This window comes from Rhipicephalus sanguineus, unplaced genomic scaffold (genome assembly GCF_013339695.2).
Source record: "Rhipicephalus sanguineus isolate Rsan-2018 unplaced genomic scaffold, BIME_Rsan_1.4 Seq877, whole genome shotgun sequence".
Classification (NCBI taxonomy): Eukaryota; Metazoa; Arthropoda; class Arachnida; order Ixodida; family Ixodidae; genus Rhipicephalus; species Rhipicephalus sanguineus.
In genome coordinates, this window is record NW_023616193.1 from 28,786 (window position 1) to 40,001 (window position 11,216).

General features: G+C 44.5%; 1 protein-coding gene across 1 annotated transcript; it reads left to right on the forward strand.

The window, feature by feature from the left end:
• Positions 1-55: 55 nt before the first annotated feature.
• LOC119378570 (centrosomal protein of 120 kDa-like) lies at positions 56-9,851 on the forward strand (the record flags this gene model as incomplete). The annotated part of the gene is made up of 8 exons (XM_037647658.2): positions 56-153; positions 643-683; positions 804-1,075; positions 2,575-2,868; positions 3,959-4,160; positions 5,645-5,727; positions 6,116-6,211; positions 9,509-9,851. Coding segments are annotated over exons 1-8 (1,429 nt in total), but the record flags the coding sequence as incomplete, so codon positions are not given.
• Between the last annotated feature and the right edge of the window lie 1,365 nt (positions 9,852-11,216).

Below are 11,216 nucleotides of genomic sequence, written 5' to 3' on the forward strand. Positions count from 1 at the left end.
CTCTATCCACAACAAAGCCAGAATACTCCATGAAACTGGGCCCAACCTACCCAGAATGCATTTCCAGAGGAACTCTTGGCCACAACCTTCCGCAACCACTTTGCAGTGTGAAGACCAGCAACGCCGAGAAACTTCACCACTTTCTCTCGAGACGTCGGTTCATCACTAAAGGATCTTCAGTCGTGCATTTTCGGCTCACTGCACCGCTACGATTTCAGAAAAACGGCTTCCGATGTCTCAGAACTCCGCGGCTCCGCTGCGAAATCACCTCATAAACAAACCAACTTCCGGTGCCACCGGAGAGAGCTCCTCGATGTGTTACGCCAAATTTAGGATATACATTTTTTGACAGGTGCCTCACACGGCCAGTGGTTAATACCATTCCAGGTATAATGCACAGACTCACATTTTCGCTATTGCACAGGCGAAGCGAGACCACCGGAGCAGCGAGAAGCTGCTGCAACTGCTTCCTAGAGTAGTTACACGTTCTGCCGCATAGCACTAGGCGGCGGCAAACGTTTCCTGTAAACATTCAAAACAGCGCTTCGCTTGAATGTTGTTGGTAGTTAGATGTTTCTGTCGGCTTCAACTAGTTTAGGGAGCTGTAAATACCGCCAACACATTTTATAATTGATGAGCCAGCAATGAACAAAATTATCTCATCGTCACTTCGATCCTGGAAGGTGAGCACGCTCAGAAATAGCGTAGTGGGAACTTGGCATTGCGGAATGTTTCTCGGTGTCGCGGCTAAAATTTAGTTGTTGATCGCTTTCCTGAGCACACGTGCACACATTTACTTACAGGAAGACATTTCCCGAGCAGGCAAAGCTGTGACGTTGTGATAGAAGCCAGCTTCGACGGCGAAGTGCTAACCACAGACCCTGTGCCACACTCCTGTCATCCCAACTTCAATACAGAGTTGGCATGGGGCGTTGATCGTCGAGGTCTTCATGTGCACAGGCTTCACAGGACACCTGTGAAGCTGCAGTGTTTTGTAGTTGAGCGATCATCCAAAAAGAAGGACCGCGTGGGATACGTTGTGCTCGAGATACGCGGCATTCCTGAGAGCGTAAGGGTGAGTGACAACAAAGTACATGTCTGGTCTTGCCGAAAATGGTTGTATAACCCCAGCATTGCATTTTGTATTGTTACTACCACTGCTACACTTCGTACACGAGGAGCCCACCCTCTCAGAATACATCGTTGCGTAAGCTCACGTCTGTACTATTTACAGTTGTTCACATCGCCAAGTTTCACTACCCTGAGTTCTTCTCAACTGGAGCTCTTGCACTTGGTTTGCTTTCCTAGCTGATCATAATGACACCTGAAACGTCGATTACTGCAAGGCTGTTTTAGAATTCGCTTCACCAACACTTTTGTGACTGAATTCTATATTGCTCAATCGATTTCTTGCTTGTAATGCTATGCAGTTCTGATGCATTCTACGCATATTCTTTTATAAAACATAAACGAAAGTGTAATTTCGTCAGACATCATCTTTCAGTCTTCACAATGAAACGGAAATAATCAAGGAAGGCCGTGGACTGCTATTGCTTATGGAATCGAAACCATGACCTGGTGCTCTACAGAACGCAACATGCTCTCAGAAGAGGTCCATGACTCCATTTGCTTATATTGCACAATCGTTGCGCACCATGCAAGTTGCCGTTGTGCCATATATGCATTGCATTTCGCACAATCTCAGAAGAATTGCGGGAAAGTTGGGGGTGGACGTAGTCTTTTCCGCTCCTGACCGTCTACAGAGATTATGTCACCAGGTAAATTCAGAGAGTAACAAGGTAAATGCATGTCCTATAAATCACCGAACACTTTTTGTAACCTGTACTCGCAACGTTGTCTACGCCATTCCGCTTTCGTGTAAAAGGACGTACGTTGGTCAGACCGGCAGATGTATTAACCAGAGACTGAAAGAGCATCACTATAACGTCACAAAAGCAATCTCAGGTCATTTGGGCATTCATTGCTGAGATTGTGGCTGCATGCCCTTGTTTGAAAACACCTGTATCCTGTATAAGGCGCATAGTAAAATGACTAGAGAAATTGTTGAGGCCTATGAGATTAACAGATTAGAAGAAATGTGCGTTAGTCAGCCTTCCCTCTCGCTTTCACAAAAAGAGTTGCAATCTTGCTTTGTCGCGTTAATGCTTTTGCTGTGTCGTGATATTGCCCTGTACCCGTTTCGGTTCAGCGATATAACCACTGATTGTCCATTTGTTTTCTGTTGTTTCCGCTCGCTCGGTATTTATTTATCGGTTCGAGCGAAAATAAAATCAGTTGAAAGTAGCGCTGTGTCCTTGTCTGTTTTCTTTCTTCGTCCCTGTCTAGTCGCACTTACCACTCTTCATGGAAGGAACAGGCACAGAGGGACAAAGCACTGTGCCTTCTCACTTTTAACTGTTTCTTATTTGTTTACTTCTAATTGCACCAGCCTAGCTTGACTAGGTGATTTCTTTCTGTGTCCTCCTTGACAGTGGGTTTGTCTCTGTTTTGTTTGTTGATTAATAAAGTAATGTGTTGGAAAAAATTTGGTGAACATCACTGTTGTTGTTGCAGAGTGCAAAATGGCATCCGTTGCTGAACAGCAAGTACCATGGAGCCAAGCCAGAGATTCACGTAGGGTTGCATCTGGAGGAGGACACTGTTCCCGATGCACCTGCCTTGGCCACTTCAGAACCTCCTCGGACAGATATCAGAATGCAGCGTGTGGTTGTGCAGCCAGCTGACCAAGCAGCGGAAACTGACTTGGCACCTCGCCTCAACCTGAAAGGCTGTTACGAGATTGGAAAGCATCCCACAACACTCTACATCTTCACTGTCACCATTGCATTTGCAGCAAACCTCAAACATGTGAGTCTTTGGAAGAACTAAATACATTTAATATATGTTCCATTAATTTGACCCTTGTGTGGCATGCAAAATTTATTTCCAAGTTTTGATCAATGTCTCCTCATGCATTCACATTAAAGGGGCTCTGCAACACTTTTCTAAGTAATCATCGAATGGCTTCATTTAAGGAGTTTATTGCCTCATGAATCGACTGCCACAAATAGCAGAGTTACAGGGATGTGTCACACGCTTTGAGTGTGTTCTCTCTCCTTTCTTACCAGCGAGCGCGCTGAAAGCTACGTGAGACGTGAGGGGAAGGGGGGGGGGGCTCAGCGCGTATCATGACCTTGAGTGCATTCTTTTCTTCTTTTTTTTTTCTTCGAATGTGCAGCTTACTTTCAGTGCGATTGCGAGCAAGCGCGCGAGCACATCGCGGCATGCCGCGGCGGCCACGGTAGTTGTGCAGCTCACGATTCTCAAATCAACCAGTGGCCTTTGGGTTTGTGGCATCATTTTTCGAGAGAAGAGTGACGGATCTCTAGCTGACTTTGAAAGTTAATTGTAAATTCCAGCACTCATGCTGCACTATAATGTTTGAGTCACATTTCTCAGGAGCCTCAACCACTGATCGGCAGCGCTTTCTGACCATGCTCAAAAAGTCTTGCAGGGCCCCTTTAAATGCTGTTTATTGAAGCTGGTATTGAGGAGGAACCAGGCACCTTTTGGCAGTTTTGAACACAAGTTAAGACAGCCAGCTATGCTGAGTCCTACAAAAAAATTTTTGACACGTAAACGTGTGAAACGAATACAAATTGCTAGCCTTACCTTGTGATGAGAGCTGTAAAATTTCCTATGTAGTGCAGGACTGGTCTATGTGTATTCGGTTCTACATTTGTTTAATGCCAATATGTTCACACTGGCGGGAAAAATATGAGTGTATAGCACACTTAAATTGTTACGTTCTTATACCAGTCATTTGAGTTGGAAAGAGAAGAGGAAATCTGCACCACATCCTGAGAGAGTCTTTGGACTGTTACTTCCGGCTTAGGATTATATTGGCCCAATTTAGTTATGTGACGTGCAGCGATTTATTGTGCTGTGACCTATGCAGCTTCAAGAAAACTCCGAAAACAAGCCATCAGCCGGCCATGGTGGTCCATACCACTTCATTTATCACTTGCTTGGGCATGAAGTTTCTACAGAAGCATTCCCCAGCTTGGAAAGCCCCGAATTTCCAGCGGAGCGAGCGTCGCTCCGCATTCGTAGCAGTGGCCCGTGCTTCGCAGATTTTTGCTGCTCATCCGACCCTTCAGGTGTGTGCCTCTGGGGGAGTGATAAATGACCTTGTATATTGATGTTTGTGCCTTATCTTTTCAATATCTTAAGGCGAAAGCTTTGTATGGTCCTTGAGCAGAAAAAATAAGAATCAGCCATTGTCACCACGAATTGTACCAAGAGTCATGTGTAGCACATACCCGCATTCTCCTGGAGATAATTAAGTTAATTTAAAGTTCAATCAAATTAGAATTAAAGTGAACTAAAGTAACAGCTGTATGCCAAGTGATTATAAGTGGTGATTAAGTGCATGAGATGAATTAACAGTGAATCAAATGCTAAGTGAATTAATTGAGTTAACTATGAATCATATGTGAACTAGCAGTGAATAAAATGTGGGTGCATAGGCTTTCACCTGTGCTCTGCTTAGCATTAGCTAAAGGGACTGTAATTTTTAACTTCATTGTTTTCCGTAAGTACATTCTTGTACAGTTAGAGTTCATATTACTTACATATCCAATGGCACCAATTACATAAGTAATAACACGAGTTACCCATGATGGTAGCTTAGCAGCTAATTTGTTGGACTCTTAAGCTTGAGGACATGGGTACAATCTCGGCCATATCGATGGGGGTGAAATGTAAGAACACTCATGCACTGTACATTTAAGGTTGTAATTACATTTAGGTCACATTTAAGAACTTCAGGTTCAAAAGTAATCCGGAGTCCTCCACTGTGACGTGCCTCACAATCGTATCTTGGTTTTAGCCCAGATGACAACAAAGTAAAGTTTTAAAAACACGCGTATGCCTTGATTGATTGCAGTTCTGAAATAGGGACTTGTGCCATACGCTAACTAATTGAAAAATGAATTTTTTAGTTCATCAACTATGTACTGTGGTTGATATTGGAACTAACATCCATTTCATCAAGTAGCCAACTTGAATTGGGTGCCTGTGGCATCCTCTACAGTATGCAGTTAAAAAAATTGTGTTGTTAAAAAAAATATATGCATACAGTGTAGTTATTCACCCTGTGGTGTTGATTGTAAATAGTTTGTAATTTGTATAAGTTGCTTCAACTTCACGAGCACCTTCATGATTGAGATTACCTTTCACAGAAACTATGTTGCATGCGTGATACACACACGTGTGTCCGAGCATGCCTATGCTTCCATGTGCACATTTTGAAGTGCCTATAAAGCAGCGGTAAGCAGTTGTGAAAGTGCAAAACAAAATTTAAAGAGAAGGGAAAGCTAGTAATAGAAAAGTTGCGACAGTTGCTTGATGGAGGTAACAGCACCGCCTTAATGAAGCTGGAGTTGTTGCATTCAGATAGCGCCAAACAAGTTGCTTTGCTCGTTACATATTGTTGGCAGTTTTAATAAGCGAGTTGTTTTACCAGAGTCCACTGTATTTTGGTGGGTTCAACTGTAGAAGCAGGCACAGATATCTGTTGGCCCCTATAAATATTTCCGGCTTTTTGGCTGTCCACAGGTACTGCTTTCAACCGATGATTCAGTTATTGGGGAGACGGAAATTCTTCTGGGCGACTTCTCGGCAAGCTCTCCGGATTTCTCCGTCTCTGTGCAAGGCTTGTTTCAGGCAAGAATTTGTTGTTGCCTCGCCTGCTTTGTCTGGTATCTTACTCATAATGTACAGGCTATAAAAATTAGTTTTCTGTTATAATATAAATATTGCAGTGAAGGATCATTCTCTCTGCAGTTTCTGTTTAGTATGTAGATAAAATTAGGCTGTCACTGTGGTTGCTGTTGAGGAAACAAATTTTTTGGGGGGTGTGTGAACCAACATTGAATTGATGCCTTTATGAAAACGGGAAAATAGGCCCTTGAATATTAAACCAAATACTGTTCTTCCTTTAAAATGTTGGAAAAGATACCTAGTTAAGAAAGGCCACCAAGCTGCTATCCATAACCGTTCATCTCATGACCATATGCGAATATTTTGCTTCTCTCTTTCTTCCCTAATGCAGCTATCTCCTGTTCCACACAATGAAGACCTGATGAGCAGAATAGCACCCGAGTACAGGCCCATTGTTGGTGTCTATGTGGAGATTTCAGAAAAAGAGGTAAGCCAGTTATATTTTGTTCCTTCTCTTAGTTGTTCTTAATACAGCGTTTCTTAAAGGGGCCCTGCAACATTTTTCTGAATTATAATGGAATAGTCTCACTATTTGGGCATGACGCTTCATGAATCACGTGTCGCAAGAATTTTTAAAGTTCATTGTTATGATCAGCTTTCACGGCTAGGCTCCGCTGTGCCGTGGGAATGATTTGGCAGCATCTGCCCTGCTTTCTTCATCGTCAACATTCCCCGAAGTGCACCTGATGCGGCGACAACACGGCAGTCGTGTTCTGAACCCTTCAAAGCTACCAGTTCCCCTCGTCAATCGCCTTGGACCCTCCCGGCCGAGTTTGACAGATTTATGGAATGGAAGTGAGCTGGTTTGCAGTCAAGGCTGCTCAGAAGAAGCGGTCACCTGTGCAATGATTTGTCCAACGTTCTGCTAAATGCACCACACAATTATACGAGCACCTGAGATCGGAAACCTTTCTCACACTCCGTGGTGCCTTTATGGCTTGGTCACCCGTCCAGGAGCTGGCTGTCAGCAGAGCCCGCAACGCTCGAGGAGAGGAAAGGCTGCACCTGATGGTACGGCCAGTTTTCAAATTTGCACCACTGTGATCCCTTCACTGTGCATACGGTGCCCTATTGTGTTTTCTTTTCACTAGGGGTGTGCGAATATTCGAAATTTCGAATATTTTTCGAATAGCGTTTGCTATTCAATTCGATTCGCACTGAAATTTTACTATTCGAACTATTCGAACTTCCCAAAGACAAATGCAGTCAACGTCCGATTGAAAGTGACCCTTCAGATTTTCAATATGCTTCACCTCATTACACTCTCGTATTGCGGAAAAGCCGCCTTTCAAGCTCCGTTACGGTCGAATTTAGGCAAGAGACAGTCGACGTCGAATTGGAAGTGGTCCCTATATTTTCAATATGCTTCACCTCATCACACCCCCGTATTGCGGCAAAGCTGCCTTTCCAGCTCCGTTACGGTCGAATTTAGGCAAGAGACAGTCAACGTCGGATTGGAAATGGTCCCTAGATTTTCAATATGCTTCACCTCCTCACACCCCCCGTATTGCGGCAAAGCTGTCTTTCAAGGTCCGTTACGGTCGCAAATGTATTAACTCAAGAAAACGCTGGTTCCAATATGGAGATAATAGATGTGGCAGAGTTGGGCGCTCAATTAATGCTGTTTTGGACCTGAAATTTGGGTAGGAAGTCCAAAAAATCGGACGCCGAAGCTTTTTAGCATCCAAAATTTCAGGTGTTCTTATATATTGACGTCTACAAGGCAGATTTGGAACTCCGGACTTGAAGGGAGCAAACCCTTGTCCACCACACAGTTGGCCTTCCACAGAAGTTGAGAGAGGAGGAGAGGCTGAGGAAATGGCATTTTTGCCCATCACGTGTAAAGTGTTGTCGGCAACACTTTGGTTGCACCAGATCATGTACATATATATAATTCGGCCTCTACATTGCCTCATTCTTGATAAGAAAGACAACTATGAAATATGACCCCACCAGCGCTTCATCAACCTAGCGAAAAGAAACACTTTCATGTTGCTATCTCACAAGAACATACTTAGGGATTCTCTGCAACTTTTTCTGTAATTTCACTTCGAATTATTCGAAAAATGTTTGAGAAATATTCGAAAATTATCCGAAATTATTCGATTCGATTCGCACTCAATCTTTATTATTCGAATTCGCTTCGCACCCAAAATTTTGCTATTCGCACAGCTCTACTTTTCACCTCTCGGGCGCCGTCCGTCGAGCCGGGCGCGCCGCTTCCCTCTTTCCTGGGGTGGGAAGGAGGCGGTACTTGACCGCCTCCTTCCCACCCTCCTACCCGCCTTTGGCGGCGCAGATGACAACAATTTGTTTATTGGACGGTCCTGGACTTGATTGATTTCCCCAACAGGGACTCTGGGGAATACCAAGGCTTTATAACGCGAGTGTCGAGACGCTCCAGAAACAGGCTACCAAATAGTCATGTAAACGTTCTTGCTATCAGCTCCGGCTCCTGAGCTCTACTTCTCCCTGAGGCCTGGCTGGTCCCGGTCCTATGGGCAACCCCCGATCACATCACCGTCAAGTACGAGTGGCGTTACAGGGATTTGTTGCTCATCACACATGCTTCAAGCGCTTTCTCTCTCCTCTCGTACCAGTGAGCGCACTGAAAGCTACGCAGGGAAGGTCATGTCAAGGGGGGCAAGAAGGTGCGGCCCTTCTTCACCGTGCGTCATGACCTTGAGCAATTTCTTTTCTCTTTTTTTCTTTGAACGTGTGGCTTTTTCAATGTGATAACTCACGGGCACGTGGTGGCATCCCGCGGTCGCCACAGTAAGTACTATGCAACTTAAAATGCGCATATCAGCCAACAGCAGTGACTATGGGTATATGGTGCAGTAATTTTGGTATATGGCATCATTTGTGGAGAGAAGAGGGAGCTATTTTTAGTTGACTTTGAGAATTAATTTTAAATTCTAGGCCGTGTGCTGTGTTATAATGTTTGGCTCGCGTGTTCTCGTGAGCCTTCACTACCAATCAGCAGCGTTTTCTGACCGTGCTCAAGAAGTGTTGCAGGGCCCCTTTAGAGGATGTCTGTCAGCCATCAGATGTCCTTGGGAGACTGGGAGATTTCGGGAGAGCATGTGGGAACCCTATTGAAGATGCACTTTAGATGGAGAGCGTCTGTCAGAGGCCAAGCAAGAATGATTGAAAGTTGAGCTGGTTGATAGGGATCTCGCCTACATGCTGTTCCTTCCTTCCTGGACAATAAACAGGCACTGTGTGCTTTCTGTGTGTCATTTGCTAACTTCTTCCCTCATTTGTTTCCATTTTTGCGGTCTTCCATAGTCACCCACCATGGCAGTCTAGTGGTTATGGTGCTTGACTGCTGACCTTAAGGTCGCGAGATCGAATCAGTCGTATTTTCGATGGAGGCGAAAATGCTTGAGGCCCATGTACTTAGATTTAGGTGCGCGTTAAAGAACCCCAGGTGGTCTCCACTAGGCGTCCCTCATAATCAGATCGTAGTTTCGGGATGTTAAACCCCAAGAAGCTATATTATTATTATTATTATTATATTATTATTATTATTATTATTATTACTACTACTGCCTTTGTAGTCTTCGAGTTTGTAATGATAGAGCTTGAATATTACTATGCTATTTTGAAAAATTCTTATTGAACAGCTTCCTTTTTGACATGCTCAGAAGCTTGGTCTAGAACGACACTTTATATGCGAGGTAATCTAGGGCCCATTTGAAGGTCTGCTCACTTCCTGCAGGCAATTGGAGGCACTGAAAACGAAACTGATGGCAGGCAGGAGGAGCCAGTGCCTGAGCAGCAGCCTGCTCCGTCACCACCGCCACCCCCACCTGCAGCAGCTGCAAGGCGCGGGGAGAGTCCACATCCTGCTCCACGGTCACGCAGTCGAGACTCACGGCCCCGAACACCGACACAGCTTTTGCCAGAGAGAAGTCCCACGCGACAGCCACGCCGTCAGCTGGACTTCTCGCCCCCACAAAAACTGGGGCGCGCTGAAAATCAGCGACCCGCTGCCGATGCTGCCTCCAGCCAGGCTGGTAACTTGAGGCCAGCACAAAGCAGTGAGTGCCTCGTGGCTTTGTGTCTGAAGCACTGGATAAAAACGCACTGTGTTTTGCATGAATGGGAATGCCAGGTGTTCTTGACTCCTGCAGTTAAACTTACGACTCATTCGCTCCCTAATTTGCAGGAAAATGTAAGTTTGAAGTAGGGTCAATTTCTGGATTTTAGCATGTCAAGTTTGCTTTGCATATTATCTGGATGAGTAGCTCATTAGGTCATAATATAGCAGATCAATAAATTCTTTTCCTTTTTCTGCTCACAAGATTTCTCTGTGAATTCTATTCATGTTGCTATATTATGTGGACTTTTACTGGGTTTGTACTTCATATTAAAGTATAAAATACTTTGCTTATACTTCGTGTGCTGATAAATGCAGCTCACACCTATTATGTAACGAGTATTATGATTATGCAAAGAAGTGTCTTTATGTCAGTGCTAGTTTGCCACATCTAAAAAAGACTACTGCAAAAGCCTTGTTGTGGAAAGCTGTGATACTGGAGTCAACTGAAGTGAGTCTCATATTTTATTCAAAGACTTGTGTGGATGCTACTTGCTTTCGCTGTGTTGTGCTGTGCAGCTTGTGCCCCCTGTGGACTCTGTTAGGTTATACAGGCAATACGCATGCTACTGGGGCTGTAGTTCATGTTGCTCCACTTTGGGGATACCTTCACCTTTTTGTGACACAGCATTCATGTCGGTATCTGGCTGGTGTGTCAGATGCTGCTCAGTGGCTTATCCATTTGGTGTCCACTGAAAGGATTGTCATCATTCCACAAGTCTTTAGTGCAGAAGTGGAATTGGGCTGGTCATCTAATGCATGGAATAGATGACTACTGGCTTGCTTGTATGATAGGACAGTTGTTGAAGGAAAGAAAAGCAAATCGAAGGCAGGAGAGGACTGAAGGAATGATGAAATTGGCAAGCTCATGGGCATAAAATAAGATAAAGGACAAATTTACTTGGAGGTCCCTGGGAGAGACTCAAATGCTGCAATTAACTGAAAATTCTACTCGTAATGGCAACAATGATGGTGGTAATGTTTCTTAGGTTCTGGCCCACGTGCACATGAAGATGCTGCCCGAGGCAACAACATGAAGTGATTGATCTGACTGATGACAGAGACGAGGAGCAGTTTCACCATTTCTCTCTGATGCTGGATATAAGAAGCCTGAACGTCTTGTCGACTCGTGGCAAGCCGATGCAGTGTTATGTGAGGTAATTGTGTTCGCATTGTCCTGCTGGGTACTTTAAAGGGACCCTGAAACGGTTTTGACGATTTTGTACTAACACATTGGGCCGGTAGAGCAAGCCCTAAGGATCATTTACAGACCGATTTAAGCTCTCTGCGTAAACTGTGTAATTTATTACAAGGCTATAAAGCTGTG